General features: G+C 37.0%; 1 protein-coding gene across 4 annotated transcripts in view; it reads left to right on the plus strand.

Annotated features, from left to right (window-relative positions):
* SYT14 (synaptotagmin 14) overlaps positions 1-18584 on the plus strand; it is a 198704-nt gene extending 180120 nt beyond the window's left edge. For all 4 annotated transcript variants that reach the window (XM_025285400.3, XM_044942662.2, XM_044942663.2 and 1 more), the window contains 2 exons: positions 13416-13605; positions 17442-18584. In XM_025285400.3, coding sequence (XP_025141185.3) covers positions 13416-13605; positions 17442-17755 — 504 coding nt within the window. In that variant the 3' untranslated portion in view covers positions 17756-18584. The remainder of the gene's footprint in view (positions 1-13415; positions 13606-17441) is intronic.
* The last annotated feature ends 246 nt before the right edge of the window (positions 18585-18830 follow it).

Below are 18830 nucleotides of genomic sequence, written 5' to 3' on the forward strand. Positions count from 1 at the left end.
CCCTCCTCATATACACCAGATAGACCAGATCAATTTTTTTTTTTTTTTTTTTTTTTTTTTTACCAAATGTACTATCCACATTTGGGCCTTAGCTCAGTTTGCTGTCTGAAATGCCCTTCCCTGTGCCTGTTGAAATCCTGTTAGGGCCTACTTCAAAATCCGTTCTTGGGAATATAGTTTCTGATATTCCAGAGTTGATCAGATCTACCTGTATTCTCCCATAAACGTCTCAAGATATTTTATCATAGTCTGGTTTAGGATTAGTTCATCTCTCCCCCAGAACAGTGCTATGTGCAGAACAAACATTCAATAAATTCTTATACTGCTGACTTCCAAAATGTTTTGTTTCTATTCTATTAAGTTTCCTTCAGTAAGATAAAGAAAGCAATATTTGCTCTGTTAATTACTTTTTTGCAAGTAGCCTGAAGTCTGGTCACAGATAAATTAAGTCAAGATTGTAAGATGAATATGAGTATTTCCAAAAATTATTAAATAAGCTGAGAATATAAATGTTGGATATGGGGGTGTAACGGCTACTGTTGGTTTTCTACCAGTATCTCGTTCCCTACTACTTCTTGGTTCTTTCCTTAAATAACATCTTATTTTATTCAGGTAGCCAAACCTAAGTAATACAGAATTCCCAACAAAGAAAAACAATCCCTCTTAAAGATGAACTTATATTAGAAAGGAGTATAGGCAGAAAGAAGTAACCCACCATGATGATAGCAGGCCCCCAAAATAGATACGTTGGCATCTCTAGGACATACATTAATAGGACACTGTTGTTTCTATTGTTGTTTTTGTTCAGTGATTAAGTCATGTATGACTCTTTGCAACCCCATGGACTGTGGCACACCAGGCTCCTCTGTCCTCCACTATCTCCTGGAGTCTGCTTAAATTCATGTCCATTGAGTCAGTGATGCTATCTAACCATCGCATTCTCCGCCACCCCCTTATCTTCCTGCCTTCAATCTTTCCTAGCATCAGTGTCTTTTCCTAGGAATTGGCTCCATGCATCAGGTGGCCACAGTATTGGAGCTTCAGCTTCAGCAACAGTCCTTTCAATTTAATATGACATTATGGAAGAGATTATAAAATAAATATGCTTTAAATGAACAAAGAACTAAAAGACGTAACAGAAACCACCAGGAAAGAACAAGACAATATGGGAAAAGAGGCAGATTTAAATAATGACCATATGGAACTTCTGGAATGAAGGATAGAGTCATTAAAAATAGAATCAATGAAAAATATGAATAGCATGGTAAGTAGAATGAAGAGTAGAATGAGAATATTAAAATATATTTTCTTTTAAAAACTCCAGAATGAGAGACTAGAAATAGTAAGAGGAAACATTTGAAAAACATAGATCATCAAATTGAAAAAGTGCAGGTGCTAATAAGCAAGATTATCATAAATGAAACCACATCTACAAAGGTTCCAGTGATAGGGGGAACACTGAAGACAAAATAATAAAAATAAGCACAGAGGAAAGGGAAGGGAACAACTGTTTGTCTAGCAAAAGGCTTCTCAACAGCCCTAAACCCTAAACAGCACTGGTACAATATCTGTATGGAGCCAAAGCAACTAAACTACCAACTTAGAATCTTATAGCCACGTAAATTATTGCTAAGGAAGGGGGCAAATTCCAGTGTTTTCAAGCAAAGACCAAGAGAGCTTAGCACTCATAGTTCATTCCTGGGATAATTACTCAAGCATGTACTTGTACTTTGAATTCAAGAACATTGAATTCAAAAGGAGGAAAGAAGATAGAAGTAACTGTAAGCTGAGAGATTAAGTGTGTAGAAAATCTAAATAAGCAGAGACAGAGCAAGCAGAAAAATACTAGCAAAGATATGGAAGGTCTGATTTGATTTAATGTGTAACAAGTTTAATTTGATGTATATGTATGGGACCTCTACTTAATAAATGTAAGCATGTGTAGAGTAGTTACAAATGTCAACCATACATATGTCAGGCCACAAAGGAATTCTCCACAAATAACAAGGAATTAATATATAAACTTCATTCTTTGACCACATTGGATTGAAATTAGAATTCCCTTCAACAAATATCTCTGACACACACATGCATTATATGCCAGACACCATCCTGGTTGTTTTGTGTACTGAGTACATTAATGAAAAGTAGACATAAATTTTACCTGCATGGAATTTAATTCATTAGTGGAAAGGGAAGACTTGGGATACAGTAAATATAAAAGTATACAGTATGTGAAAAAAAGGGTGGGCAGGGTCAAGAGTGCTAGTTGGAAAGGAGTTGTGATTTAAACAAAAGGTCACGATAGACAATACAACTTCTGGGCAAAGACTTAGAAGAACTAGAGTTAGTCATTTGCATATCTGGAGAAAGAACATTGCGAGCAGATAGAACAGCCCATCCTGAGAGCCCAGTGTGTGGTGTTTTCAGGGAAGAGCAAGAAGGCCCATTTAGCTAGAAGTCCATGATTGAGGAGTAGAGTAATAGGAAGAGAGGTGAAAGAGGAAGACCTCATGCCTGCCATCCCTCAAATCCATGTGTAGATAAACAAGAAACTCTTTAACTCTGGGTCAGACAAGAAAGCATAATGGAAATTAGAAATTTTTAGAACCAGACAAAATGAGAACAGAATTAAATGTATGCCCTACAGATATAATGATATTACAGAGAAATGTATAGTCTTAAATATATTTGTAAGAATGGAAATTGATGAGTTAAATATTCTTCAACACAGGAAGTTAGAAAAGGAAAATGAGGAGAAATTAATGAAAGAAAAAGAGTAAAGAGGTTTAGGAAAAACAAAAGCTGGGTTTTTTTAATTGCTAATAAGTTAGATAAACCTCTGGAGATACTGATCAGGAAAGAAAAACATTATGCTAAGTGAAAAGGGGGACACACTCATCAATTCAGTGGGAATTTCAGGATCATAAAGAGAATAATTCTAGAAAAACAAGTTTGAAAAATAGATGAAGTGGGCAATTTTTTTGAAAATATGAATTTCTTAAAAGTCATTCAGGAGTAGTAGAAAACTTGAGATGACTTATTACCATTAAGAAATTTCAATCAGCAATCTAAACAGATTCTCATAAAAGAAAAAAAAGATGGTTGAGTTTCAAAGGCATCTTCAATGAACACATAACTCTCTTAGAATAATACCTATCTGATGAAATATATATACATAGTTTTTGTTGTTGAATTCAATTTAATACAGCATTTAGCTTGGGGTTTCTGCATATATGCTTATAAGTGAGATTTGTTTATAGTTTTATATTCTTATCTAGTTAGTGTCAAAGTTATACATCTCAAAAGAGAAGGGTACTTTTCTTTTGTATACTCTGAAATAGTTTATGTAGCATAGGAATTGTTCGAGAGCATGGGAAACATTTTGTAAATTTCTAAACCAATCTCACAAGCTCAAACCAAGCTTTCACAAGCATGTATGCAGAAATGCCAGATTAAATATGTTCATATTGAATGTAGCAAAAAAAGAATATGTGCATATATTTATACATACCTACATATACGTATAGAAATTTAGATAAAAGCAGGAGTTTTTATGACCATTTCCACAGGCTGCTGTATTCAAGTATTGGTACTAGAAAAGATCTTGTTTTTATTTGTTTTACAATTAATTTTTGTTGTATCTTAAACCTTATCGGTGCATCTTCAGTGTTAATATGAAAAAACTTTCTGTATGAAAGAGAAAGTGAGAATTTCGCCCTTTTCCCCCCACTCTTCATTAGCCAACCTGAATATCAGAGCTCTGCTCCGTGAGTGTAGCAACATTCCCTTTCTCTGAACCATCGTTTCCTTTTCTTTGGCTCTTGCAAAGCTAATGACCTCAGAACAAACCGAGCAAAGAGACAGAGGGAAGTAGTCACGGTTGCTGCAATGGCCGCAGCGTCACCAGCTCCTCAGTAGCAGGGGTGATATTCCTCACTGAAGGTCACGGGGAAAAATGCAGGGCAAACAGCTCAATTGAACAGGCTCTGTAGTAGACATCTGCTTTTTCTGCCTGGCTTCCATGTCTTCCTGTGGCCACAGTATCCAGATTTCGCTTGGGAGACCAACCTGCCCCTATACTTTGGATGAAGTGACTTCAGTCTGGTTGGAGCAATCAGGATAGCTGCTGAAAACTATCTGGCAGCTTGGAGCAAAGAGTCTACCTGCAAATAAAGCCAAATTTGGGAAACAAACCCAAAGAATGGGAGAGAACTCTTTTCCTAGTGACACGGGTTGAAGCCTGGACCCATGAGCATCTGAAGCTGCCCTTGTGTTAACTGTTGTATTACAAAAGCCGTAAATTCCCTTGTGTGTGTTCAGCTCGTGAAAGTTGGTAGTTTGATGGTAAGTGCCAGAAGCTTCTCAGCACCAGGCTCCCCTGCAGGGAGGGAGACAGACTGGAGTTCTGCAGGCTGAAATGAGTCTCCTTCCTCGTTCAGTGCAAGGGCCCCACACAGACAGGGGGAGGGCTTGCTGCTACCTTCCAGCTCTCTTGGTCCTCCCTTTTGGATGATTTTTTGTCTCTGTCCCTCCTGTGTTTTTGGTAGGGAGCTCTTGGTGGCCTCTGTAACCTGTTGCTTTGGGGGCAGACCCTGTCTGGGAAGGCCACTTCTTCCCCTGCCAGTAGCCATTGTCTGTGACTTGCAACCGGAAGTATCCTGATTCCAATACCACTCTGAAATCCCATCCCTTGCTTACTCCAGTTAGGTTATCCTTTAGAGTCAATGGGTATTTTTACCCCTACCAAAATACAGGATGACTCTCCTTTACACTGGATTGGGGAGGGAGTGGAAGTGGAAGAGGGGTCAGATGTGGAGCAGTTATGCTGTTCTTGCTTCCTCCTTCCTGAAATTGCCCGTGGTGGGCTTCCCTGGTGGCTCAGTCAGTGAAGAATCCACCTGCAGTGCAGGAGGTGCAGGTTCGATCCCTGAGTCAGGAAGATCCTGGAGGAGGAAATGGTAACCTACTCCTGCATTCTTGCCTGGAGAATCCCAAGGGCAGAGAAGCCTGGCGGGCTACAGTCCAGAGGGTTGCAAGAGTCAGACACGATTGAGCGACTAAACCACCACCGCATCTCCTCCTTACCTTGTCTGACTGGTGCTCGTGCCCTGGGGCTGGGAAGGGCCCTAAGTGTTCCAGCAGGAGACTGTCCTCTGGTCACACTTCAGCACCCTCTGTGCCCCCATTGCCCCATTTTTAGGAAAGTGTAATGGAAGCATTTCATGCTGTGCAAATTACCTTAAAAACCAGAAAATATCTTCGAGGCACAGGGAAAATAAATTCAACGTGAAATATTCAAATTCATCGTAATTACCACTATAGAGTTCAGCAGTTTTACCTTAAAAATACTGAGTAGAAGTGGTTACAAGTAAGGTGAAGTCAGTTTAGTATTAATAAAAAACTCAGCACATTTACCTAATAGTTCTGTTGTATTATATTTTTTAATCTTATGCTTTTCTCTCTATATTTACAAGTTCCTACATGTTTTTAATCTATTAGCATAAGGACATGTAATGGCTATCATAAGCACTAATTCTGCTTATGGTAAACATTATATAGAGTTGGTTTATTTCTCAGAGAAATTAAACCATTTTTTTCCTACAGAATTGCTTATCATCCTTCACCCTAGGGCAGAGGACTCAAGAGGAAAGAAAAGAAGTCTGAAAAAGAAATGAAGTATTATGTTATATGGGAAGAAGTTATACTTTCACTTTAGGGAGCCTGTGGGACAATTCCTTTAAGTAGACCCAATTATGATTGGGATTTGTTTGACTTTGGGTTAATGACCTGCAGTTACCGCCACCAAGGCAAGCCCTAGTGATAAATTAATGACGGAGTCTGCAGCGAGAGTAGGGAGAGATTCCTGAATGCACGCTGAATGGAGCAACTTGCCCTGAGGAATCGTCGAAGGAAAGATGCCACTTGAGTATAGAGTATCTGTATTTAATTTGTCTTTACTCCAGTTACTCTATTTACATTGTTACTCTCTGCTGCTTTCATTGTACTCAGTGGTCTCCATGCACTGCCACACTTATGTCAACCCTGGAAAGGCAGTTTCACCAATGGCAGTGGAAAAGAGCATGAGATTTGCACTTTTTTTAAGGTATAAATTCAGAATGAACTACTCAGAAAATAGTCTTTTTTCTGTTAAACACTAACTATATTTCAGCAGGGCTTACTGAAATAAAATGTGATCACCGAGGATCTTACCACTCTTTCTTTTTTTGTTGGGCTTGGAGACAAGGACATTTTTGCAGCAGTACATGGGGAGATAAGTTAGCTGTTTTTCTTAGGAGCAAGAAAGACCTTTCCCAAGACTTTTCTGGGACATCCCTTAATGACCTTAATGGGTGGATAAGAAAACATTAGCTCCATATCTTATTATCTGACAGTAGGTTAACATGAAAAATACTATACTATGAAAAATGCATTTCACAATATTCTAACAGATGCTCCGAGTATAATAGCCTAATGTAGCAAACGCACCAAATGTGCTTGAGCATGTTTCTGACACTATTTTCATAAGTGATGATATATCCTAATTGAAACTTACTAAAATTATGTTTTCTACTCCAACTGTCATGAAAACATACCAAACTATGTGTTTTGTGTACCCATGATTTAGGAACATAAGATGCATCTTTTTTTTGGCTTTCTCCTCTGTGGTTTAGAGTTAGATTTGACAATAGGAGACTTTTATCCCTCTCAATATTAGTCCAGTGAGTTTATACAATCCCCAAGTAAGTATTAATTCTTCTTGATTACTTGTATAAGCCAACCTAAATTCAAACTTGAAGACTTGTGTAAGACATATTTAGATTTTTAAAATCTAAACATCTAAATCTATAATTTTTAAATCTAAAAATTTGTTGTAGAATAATAGTATTATCAGTTTAGTTCAGTTCAGTTGCTCAGTCATGTCCAACTCTTTGCAACCCCATGGACTGCTGCACGCCAGGCCTCCCTGTCCATCACCAACTCCTGGGGTTTACTCAAACTCATGTCCATTGAATTGGTGATGCCATCCAACCATCTCATCCTCTGTCATCCCCTTTTCCTCCCGCCTTCAATCTTTCACAGCATCAGGGTCTTTTCAAATGAGTCAGCTCTTCGCATCAGGTGGCCAAAATGTTGGAGTTTCAGCTTCAGCATCAGTCCTTCCAATGAATATTTAGGACTGATTTCCTTTAGGATGGACTGGTTGGATCTCCTTGCAGTCCAAGGGACTCTCGTAAGAGTCTTCTCCAACACCACAGTTCAAAAGCATCAATTCTTCAGCGCTCAGCTTTCTTTATAGTCCAACTCTCACATCCATACATGACTACTGGAAAAACCATAGCTTTGACCAGATGGACCTTTGTTGGTAAAGTAATGTCTCTGCTTTTTAATATGCTGTCTAGGTTGGTCATAACTTTTCTTCCAAGAAGCAAGCGTCTTTTAATTTCATGGCTGCAATCACCATCTGCAGTGATTTTGGAGCCCAGGAAAATAAAGTCTGACACTCTTTCCACTGTTTCCCCATCTATTTGCCATGAAGTGATGGGACCAGATGCCATGATCTTAATTTTCTGAATGTTGAGCTTTAAGCTAACTTTTTTACTCTCCTCTTTCACTTTCATCAAGAGGCTCTTTAGTTTGTCTTTTAACTCATGCAGTGAATCCCTTTAGGAATGTCCAAAGAAAGCCCTAAATATTTTTATCATTATTTTATCCTAAATATTTTTATCATATTTTTATACAGTTTTTATCATTATAAATGTTATATCCTTGTGTCATGTAATTCTTTCATTAAACCTTTTTTCTTGCGAAACCAAACGCATAGAGGGCTTCCCAGGTGGCGCTAGTGATAAAGAACCCACCTGCCAATGTAGGAGACAGAAAGATATGCGGGTTTGATCCCTGGATCCAAAAGGTCCCCTGGAGGAGGAAATGGCAACCCACTCCTGTATTCTTGCCTGGAGAGTTCCATGGACAGAGGAGCCTGGCAGGCTGCAATCCATCGGGCTGCAGAGTCAGACACGACTGACGCAACTCAGTATGCACGCACACAAACACACGGTAGAAATTGCAAAAGACAGAAATGTACAACCCATGTACCTACCGTCCAGGTCAGGAAATAAGATACTGCCTGTACCCCCCAGAAACCCCCTGTCCTTTCCAGTCACTATTTCTTCTCTCCCCACCCCTGGGGTTAACCACAATTTTGACTTTTAAGTTAATAACTTTTTTACCGTCGTTATCATTTTACCATCTATTCATGCATCATGCATCTGAAATACTTAAGTTTAGTATTATCCTGGTCTTGCTTTGGTTTTCGTTTTGGGCTTTTGTTGGCGAAATTTAAATAAATGGAACCATATAGCTAAGTATCCTTTTAGGTTCAGCATTTTTCACTCAAAATCATGTTTGTAAATGTAGTTATAATTAGTTTCATTGCTGTGTAGTGTATATACTGTATGTGCGGTATAGTTGCTGTATTTTATGAACTCACCACAAATTGTTTATCTGTTCCACTCTTCGGGGCCATTATAAATAATGCTGCTAAGGACATTCTTTCATATGTATCTTGGCAAGCATTACACATATTCCTGATGGAGATAAGTATATGGAATTGACAGATATTATGGTTTGTGCATTTTTAACATTTTGAGAAAGCATCGCTTTACATTATAACCATTGGAAAATGAGGCCTCCCATCACTCTTTGTCCTAACCACAGTATTGTTTCAGCCCTTCTATTTGTTACATAGTGTTACCTCATGGTTTTAATTTCCTTTTCCTTGATTATTAATGAAGTTGAACATCAGTTCAGATTTTTATTGATTATTGTTTTATGAAAGTGCTGGTTCAAGTATCTGTCAGGTGTTTTTATATTGTCTTTTTCTTACAGAGCTATAGGTATTTGAGCTAGTATATTTGGAATTTGAGCTAATTGTGAACTATATATATTTCAGACCTCTGCTCCTACCTGATGATTTTGCCTTTCTGCTATCCTAAAAGTCTTGGTTGAAGCTCAGGAATTCTTAATTTTAATGTTGCTAGATTCACTAAACTTTAATTTATGATTAATGCTTTTCTGTCCTCTTTAAGGAAGTCTTCCCCTACCCTGAGATGGTGAATATAGTCTCTTATTTTAATGTATAGGTATATCATTTTACCTTTTATATTTAGATCTACAGTTGGGGTTTTTTGGTATATTTTGAGGTAGGGTTAATTTTATTTCTGTGTCAATAACTGGTTGTTCTATCACTATTTATTAAAAAGACTATCCTTTCCCCACTGCTTTATAGTTCTACCTTTGTTGTAAATTGCATCTACTATGTGTAGATTAATTAGTGGGCTTTCTATTTAATAATCTTTTATGCATTGTTTTATCACATTGTCTTAAATAATGTAACTTTATTATAAACTTTGATACTCAGTAGAGCGGAGCGCCCTATCTTATATTGTATTTATTGTGGTAAGAACATTTAATGTGATATCTATGTATGTATGTATGTGAAGTCGCTTAGTTGTGTCCGATTCTTTGCGACCCCGTGGACTGTAGCCTACCAGGCTCCTCCGTCCATGGGATTCTCCAGGCAAGAATACTGGAGTGGGTTGCCATTTCCTTCTCCAGGGGATCTTCCCGACCCAGGGATTGAACCGTGATCTCCCGCATTGCGGGCAGATGCTTTAACCTCTGAGCCAAAGTGTACAGTACAGTATTGTTAACTGTAGATTGATTGATTATTGTACAGCAGATCTCTAGAACTCACTCATTGTGCATAGCTGAAACTTTATACCCACTGAACAACAACTCTCCATTTCCCCCTCTGCCAGCCGCTGGCAGCCCCCATTCTACTCTCTGCTCTGTGACTATCTTAGATATCTCACATAAGGGAAACCACAGTATTTGTCTGTGACTGACTTATTTCACTTAGCATAATGGCCTCCAGGCTCATCCATGTTGTCACAGATGGCAAGAGTTCCTTCTTAAGACTAAATGCTATTCCATTGTACCTATATACTGCATACATTTTAGAATTAGTTTGTCAAGTTCCACACAAAAAGCCTCTTAAGGTCTTAATTATGATTACATTTAATCAATTTGGAGAGAATATTGCAAAATTGAACCTTAAAATTCATTAACATAGTATACGCAGCACTTTTAAATTTCTCTCAATAATATTCATGTTTTTCTGTATAGAGTCCTTGCATATCATTTGTACATTTATTCCTAGATATTTTATATTTTATCCTCTAATAAATGCCGTTTCAAAATAAGTTTTATTTTCAAATTTGTTGCTGGTATATAGCAATATATGGATTCATAAATTTTACCTTTGCAACTGTGATACATCTGCAGACTTTTTCGATTTCATGGTGGTGTAACTGTAGAGAATGCACATAAGGACATTCCAAGTCACTGTACCTTTTATTTCATTTTATTGCCTTTCATAAGGCTAGGACCTTCTCCAGCTGGAATCTCCAGTGCAGCACTGACTGCCAGTGGTAATAGTTGGCATTATTGTCACGTCCCCAATTTCAAAGGGCAAACACTGAACATTTTTACTAAGTATGATGTTATCTGTTGCTCAGTTTGCTTTGCTCAATGTTTATTTAGTGTTGAATCTAAGTTTATGAATGAGGCAATTCTGTGATTTTTTAATAATGCCCTGTCAGGTTCTGATCTTAAGGTTTGGCTCTTTTTGTTCGGCCACACCACGTGGTATGTGGGATCTTCGTTCTCCAACCACAGATGGAACCTGTGCCCTGTTCAGTGGGTCTTAACCACGGGTCTTGACCACAGGACCGCCAGGGAAGTCCCGAGGTTTTTCTGCTTTCTCAGGGAAACGGGGGAGTGTTTCCTCTTTTCCTTCTATCTGAAAGAGTTTGCATAAGACTTCTTTACCAACTGGGCCACAAGGGAAGCCCAAGAATACTGGAGTGGGTAGCCTATCCCTTCTCCAGCAGCTCTTCCCAACCCAGGAATTGGACCGAGGTCTCCTGCACTGCAGGCAGATTCTTTACCAACTGAGCTATCAGGGAAACCCTGCATAAGACTAGTATTATTAATTAGAAATCACTGTTTAAGCCATCCGACTAAAGTTTTTTATTTTCTGTTTGTTTTGGAAATTTGTTTAATTACTAATTCAGTTTCTTCACTAAGACTGTTCAGATTTTGTATTTCTTCTTGTGTCTATTTTGGTTAGTTGTACTATTCCAAGAATATGTCTATTACATCAGAATTTCAAATTTGTTGAAATAAAGCTGTTTTTACTCATCTTTTAAAATTCTCTTCATGGCCTATAGAATATATAGTAGTGTCTCGTTTCATTACTGATATCTTTTTATTTGTGCCTTTTCTCTTATTTTCTTAATTGGACTGTCTAACATTTATCTATTTTTGTTAATCTTTTCAAGTAACTTATTTTCATTATCTGACACTGTTTCCCCATCTATTTCCCATGAAGTGGTGGGACCGGATGCCATGATCTTCGTTTTCTGAATGTTGAGCTTTAAGCCAACTTTTTCACTCTCCATTTTCACTTTCATCAAGAGGCTTTTGAATTCCTCTTCACTTTCTGCCATAAGGGTGGTGTCATCTGCATATCTGAGGTTATTGATATTTCTCCCGGCAATCTTGATTCCAGCTTGTGTTTCTTCCAGTCCAGCATTTCTCATGATGTACTCTGCATATAAGTTAAATAAACAGGGTGACAATATACAGCCTTTATTTTTCTGGGCTCCAAAATCACTGCAGATGGTGACTGCAGCCATGAAATTAAAAGACGCTTACTCCTTGGAAGGAAAGTTATGACCAACCTAGATAGCATATTCAAAAGCAGAGACATTACTTTGCCAACAAAGGTCCGTCTAGTCAAGGCTATGGTTTTTCCTGTGGTCATGTATGGATGTGAGAGTTGGACTGTGAAGAAGGCTGAGCGCCGAAGAATTGATGCTTTTGAACTGTGGTGTTGGAGAAGACTCTTGGAGATCCAACCAGTCCATTCTGAAGGAGATCAGCTCTGGGATTTCTTTGGAAGGAATGATGCTAAAGCTGAAACTCCAGTACTTTGGCCACCTCATGCAAAGAGTTGACTCATTGGAAAAGACTCTGATGCTGGGAGGGATTGGGGGCAGGAGGAGAAGGGGACGACAGAGGATGAGATGGCTGGATGGCATCACTGACTTGATGGACGTGAGTCTGAGTGAACTCCGGGAGTTGGTGATGGACAGGGAGGCCTGGCATGCTGCGATTCATGGGGTCACAAAGAGTCGGACACGACTGAGTAACTGATCTGATCTCTGATTTTCATTATCGTTTAGGTACTCATGGGTTATTTATAATTATATCCTTAATTTCCAAATTTATAGGAGTTCTTTCTTCACTAGAAGACAGTTTGCATTTATAGCTGATATTTTTAAGATTCTGAATTATTTCCATCATTTGAAATTTGTTTGCTTTTTTAATACATATTTTTGTAAAAGTCTACTGTGAAAAAACGGAAAAAATATCCACTACGTGCTTGAGAAAATGTATATTCTGTAGTTGTAGCGTATGATGTTCTACCACGAGGTCAGTTTTACTTATCATGATATTCAAATCTTCTACACCGTTACTGTATTTATTTGCCTCCTTATTTGGTCAGTTACTGAAAGAAATATGCTGAAGTATCTATCCCACTGGTTGTAGATTTGCCTGTTTCCTTTCTAGTTCTGGCAGTTTTTGCTTTCTAAATCTTTGCTTTTGAGTCCATGCATGAAAATTTGGAATTACTTTATCTTTCTGGTAAATTTGAAGCATTATCATTATTCATTGTACCTCTTTATCTCTAGAAATGATTACTGCCTTGAAGCTAACCTTGGCTGATACTAATGTAGCTACACCAAATTTCTTTTAGTTATTATTTGCATGGCAAATATTTTCCCACCCTTTTTTTTTTTCAACTTTCTGTATGTCAGTGTTTTACATATCAGTTTATAAATAGCAGATTTTTTGCTTATTTAATCAAAGTCTGCCAATCTGTGTCTTTAAAGGCACAATTAAGACATTTACATTTAATATAATTGAGTCTAAATCTGTGTCAGTCTTTAAGGTCAGTAAATCTTCAAACAATTTTTTGCATTCAGGAAAGAGTTCATTAACAGCTATGAGTTTAAGAAATTTCTCTCTTCTCATTTATATACAAACATGCAAGAATTTATGAAACCTCATCTCCTGTTATTCCTTTGACTGTCATATGATCAAATGAGATCCAGAAACCAAAATATGCTTATAACATTTCTCGTCTAGTATTTTGGGAATTTTGCTTGCAACTCTTGTCTTTATCATGATTTACCTACCTCATTCCAACAGGGCATTACCAACGTATCTATTAATATATCTGTTTTTACAAAATACTATAAAGCTCTCGTTTTTTACGGCAGGGCTGTGACTCCCAGATGAGTGTGTCAGAGATGTCCTGCAGTGGGAGCATGTCCTCCTGCCAGTCTCTCGAACACGGCTCAGTCCCAGAAATTCTCATCGGTCTGCTCTACAATGCCACCACTGGAAGGCTATCCGCAGAAGTGATAAAAGGCAGCCACTTCAAAAACTTGGCAGCAAACAGGCCACCCAGTGAGTGTAAACTTTTCTTAATTCTAATGTTTTCCGTACTTACGGGATTCTAAGTGTTAGGGCTTCAATCCTATCATTTAGTCCTAGCCAATCAATAATGGTGTAATCATCAGCTAATCTATTTCATGTTTTCTATTTCTAGTCATTTGGGAAGTAGAAAGGTTTGAAAATCAAAATATTAATTGTAAGCCGACACGACTTTACATTTTTCAGCATCTTCAGAATAAATCAGCCCTATCATAGCCATTATCTTCTAATACCAGAAAAAGTTATGAGTCTTTTTTTAAGGTAATAATATTCCACAAATATGATGAGGAATATATTGTTAACTGAAGATGAATGTGTTTTCTGTCTGCATGCAGTACTATGAACTAATGTGTATCCTTCTGTATTTTTCCTTATTGTCTGCGTTAACAATTTTAAGGAAAAAAAATGTTTCTTTACATTTTTCCTCCTTGAAAATTATAAATCAGTACTGCCAGCAGAGTCTTATCTTAAATGAAATATGCTTTGCTTTTTTACCAGGACAAAACAAATAAGGAATAGTTTGATGTTTATACTGGATGCTAGGAAAGGAAAGCTAGATGGTATAGATCCCTCTACCCTATCCATCAGCTTCTCTCTCTTCTCTCTCATCTCTCTTCTAGTTCAGGAGGTGGGAAGTGGGTCAAGCACAGAGAAATTGTCACAGTGTACCTCCAAAACTGTTTATTGTTATCTGTAGAAATGAACTGGGAAAGTAGCAGCTTCTTTATATTTCTGTAAAATTAAAGCTGTTGATGGCCTAAACTCAAAATTTGAAAGGAAATCTTGAACAGTAATGGCACCCTTAAATTTGTTTCATGATTTCTCACAAACTTGCTGAAAGCAGTATTTTACTGCACGTAGCAAATGATTGTTGGAGGAGGGGAAACTTTTTCCACCCTTGAGTTAAATTTACTTCTAAGTATAACAATTATTTTTTCAATCAAAGTGAAAGGTCATAAAAATATATTTAACATGCCCTCAGTAGTACTGGAAGCCTTGCTTCTCACATACATCACACAGTGTATCTGTCCCTGCATTAAAAAGTCAGAGGCCAAAATTAGGTTTATATTTCTACCCTTGGACGAATGATCTAACTCACCTAAGTCTGTTTCCTTATGTTTAAAATTAAGGTTGTATCTCACAGGGTAATTGTGATACTCAAATCAGATAAAGGCACATAAAAAGGATGCAATTATTATTGTCCCCTTTTTCCTTTGAAAAGGAAAAATTCAGAGGAAGGAAAGATGCAATTACTAAACAGCTTTGGAAGTGTGACTTGGTTATCTTCATTAATCCACACTAGGAAAGCAAACTCAAATGGCCTGGGAAGTAACTTAAATGAGCAGAATTTGTAAATGAAAGATAAAATCATGGAAAGACCTGTGACAAATGCAAGGGAGCACTGTACTCTTGATTGAAACCAGGAGAAAGTTTTACTTGATTTGCTAAACTTTGAGTGTTTTTGAAACACTGTAACAGATAAAACATTATTTGGGATTACATTTAGTAACAAGCCAACAGTTTGCCATTCCTACTTTAGCCAGTAGTTTAATTTTTTGACAAATCTTTAACTTGAAATGCTAGAAAGGAGCAGAATGAGATGATAGGTTTGTCTTTCTGTCCTTGCTGAAGCCACTCTGATAGAAGCAGAGAAACAATCATCAGAAGTAAAATGAAGGATAGGGAGTAGAGGCAGGAGTAGATGATAAACAAGAGAGATTTGCATCCCCAACACAGAGTAGATCTTTCAGGTTTAAAGAATAGGTTATAGCAATTTCCATTATTTTAGATTTAGAGCTTCAGTATTAGGACAGTTACTGGTATTAGCTGGGAGGTAGCTAGGAGGTAAATACAAGTTAACATTAATCTTTATTATATGAAATAAAATATTTATAAAGTAAAATAGAAGACAGTTTTATCAGTTTGTCTACTGTATATAAGATTGTGACCCTTCATATATACCTGGGTTCTAAGCTTTGAACTGTGTTATAGACTGACTAATCCAGTTTTTATCTCAAAAGAACAATGGTAACATTCAGGAACAAAAATTTTAGTAGTTCTATTTTTCATAACTTAGTTTTATATTACATTGGGAGTAATAAAAGTGTTGGAAATGTTAAATATTGCATGGATAAACTTTAAAAATTAGCAAAATAATTATAATGATCTTTTAATGACTTTTATTCAGTCTTTTATAGTCTGATAATTTGCATGATTCTATGTTCAATGTGCTTTAGACCACAAGGATATCATTATAAAGATGTCCCACTTTAAAAGTGTAATTTTTGTTAAGATTGCAGTGACCTTAAAAATTCTCATTCCATGAAATTTACCCAACATACCCCTTTGTTCAACCCTCTACCTGAATTAAGATGCTAAAGTTTTGTGTTCTTCCACTCCAGTGAACAGCGTTTCCTCTTTAATTCTAACCTTTGACCCTCTTTCACCCAACAATTGACATCTGGTCATTATTTCTTTTACTGCTTTCCACCCCCTGTTGTCAGATGGACTGTTCTGTTGTCTAAAACACTTGATAGGTGGACAGGTTTATATAATCCGAGGTGAGTTCCTGTAGAGGCTAATTGGATGTTGTCTTTTCATGCAAAAACAAAATACCCTAAAACTTGCCAGCAGTGAAGCTGTCCACCATGTTGATTTCCAAAAAGTGCACATTTATTATCTGTGGTACTTTGAATAAAACTAACTTAGAATCTATCTCTGATTATGGATGATGGTATTCAGAGTATCTATAAAATTAGCAAAACTTTTAAAATTAAAGGTTTTGATTTTTATTCATTATATTGATTCATGTAGAAACATATATTTCATTAAGAAATATTGAAATTTTCATAAAATTGAAATTTTGATATGAAGTACACATGATGGATCTACATGCTGAAGATCATTTGCATGAGTTCTGAAGAAATTGAAAACACAGTTGTTTGGAATGAGGGTTTATCTCCTAAGTAACCAGGCAATGAACTGTTACATTTCACTTGGTACACTAAACATCATATCAACTTTTTTTTTATAATTCATGAAAATAGTTAAGATACCATACTTAAAACTTCACAGTAAATTGTGCCAAAAAGGAATCCTGTAGTATTTATTTTTAACCATCCAAAAAGCACATTAAATGTACTCTTGCATGAAACCAAGGAGAAAGTTTTACTTGATTTGCTAAACGTTGAGTCTTTAGTGCATTTGGCTTCATTTTGGGCCTGAAATGCTTTAAAAATGTATTTAAAAACCACATCCATGCAGAGATTTTTTTGACATTTCATCCTAAGCTGTTTCGATGTCATCTTTGCATTCTTGTCTTTCTCTTTTCCTCCTTACCATTTGCCTTCATTTCTATTTGTTTGTTTATTCTTACACTCTGAAAACACAGTGGAATGCTTTACAGTGTTGTGGCTAACTGAGCTTGCTAAGTGTTTATTAATGCTCTGATGTCCTGCTTAGTGAAGCTAAATGGGGGCGGGGATGGGCAGGGTGGGCAGTGGGAGGTCGGGGGTGGGGGGTCAGGGTAAGGGAAGGATTATGAGGTATACCTTTAAATTCTAGAAATAGTGAGGTTAAGATATTATTACCCCCCAAAGATTTTATGCCTACTTAGCATTCTCTGTACTTGTCACATTTTATGATCATCTACATCAAAATGGAATTACTAGATTTCTACTAAACATGGTATACACCATATCCTTATAAAGTATGAATACTTGACCTCATCAAGCGTTACAAGAAAGACATTTTGAGTTTGTTTCAAATGATATTTGTGGTATGTTTTGTTTTGTTTTGTTTTTCTGTAGATACATATGTTAAATTAACCCTACTGAATTCCATGGGCCAAGAAATGTCCAAATGCAAGACATCCATCCGCAGAGGGCAGCCAAATCCGGTGTACAAGGAAACGTTTGTTTTTCAAGTGGCCCTATTTCAGCTCTCTGATGTGACACTCATATTGTCAGTGTATAACAAACGCAGCATGAAAAGGAAAGAGATGATAGGCTGGGTTTCTTTAGGTCTGAACAGCTCTGGAGAAGAGGAACTCAACCACTGGACTGAAATGAAAGAGTCAAAAGGACAGCAAGTCTGTAGATGGCATGCATTGCTGGAGTCGTGATGACCAGGAGGAAGGAGCAATTGCAGTTCAAGGCAGCAGCATTTCTGAGTGCAGCGGTACTGTTACCTAGTCACCGTTAGAAGAGCTATTCTTTGAAGAATCATCTTTAACATTCTCCCCAAAAGCTTTAAATTCTGTGGAACGAACGTCTAATACTGACATTAACAAAGAAAAGATGGGTCTCTAGCAGAGCTTGCTTGAGAAAATGAGAAACTTGCATCCTCTTTGTTAAACTAACAGTCCTCCAGAGCTTTCAGAGCATCCTTTTGGTTTGAAGTTAATTTTACTGTAGCAAGAGAGCCAGTAATTTCATGAAAAGTCACGATTATAAATGATTGTGAAAATCAGAATTTTTAGTTGCAGCACTCTCTTAGTGTCACCCTACATATCATCCACAAAACTGGCTCGTCCCTGGTGTGTGTAACGTTCTTTAATATGAGAAAGTCATCCTGCAGCAGTCAAGTCTAATGGTGAAGGCTTTCAGTCACATTGTGAATTGTTTTATTTCAGATTATTTTCCTTTTTGTTGTGCCTCAGTTCTTCTCAGTAGCACTAAATCTAAGTGCAAGCAAGTATTCATTTTCATAAGGGAATTTTTTTATGTATTATTTTAAGAAAAGTTCACTTCTTCAATTGCCTCTGATTTTGCCTGATCCAAAGAGACCAAGTCACTGCACTGGTCCTTTGCAAGTCTTCTAGACAGGTTGTACTGTAGAACCATGTAACTTTCTGTTGAAAGCACTTCCTGTATTCTTGTATTCCAATGTAGGAAGCTAATAGAGCAGGACTTTACTTAAAAATCTCTTTCAATGATTGACTGTTTAAAATTGTAGTAATGTGAAAGTACATTTTTTTACAAACTAAAAAAATATATAGTGAATAAGCTGTTGAAAATTGAAAATAATTCAAGTTAAAGGAAATTTTAATCATCTGCTCTGAGTGTTTATTAACCAACACTGCATAAAGCAGGTAGCATTCAAACAAGAAACAGTTCTCTCTTCTTCACTCTTACTTCAATTTGTATTTGTGATATGAAGACTCTTCAGCTCTAAGTTTGAATCAGAACAGCATAAAC

This window comes from Bubalus bubalis, chromosome 5, assembly GCF_019923935.1.
Source record: "Bubalus bubalis isolate 160015118507 breed Murrah chromosome 5, NDDB_SH_1, whole genome shotgun sequence".
Lineage (NCBI taxonomy): Eukaryota > Metazoa > Chordata > Mammalia > Artiodactyla > Bovidae > Bubalus > Bubalus bubalis.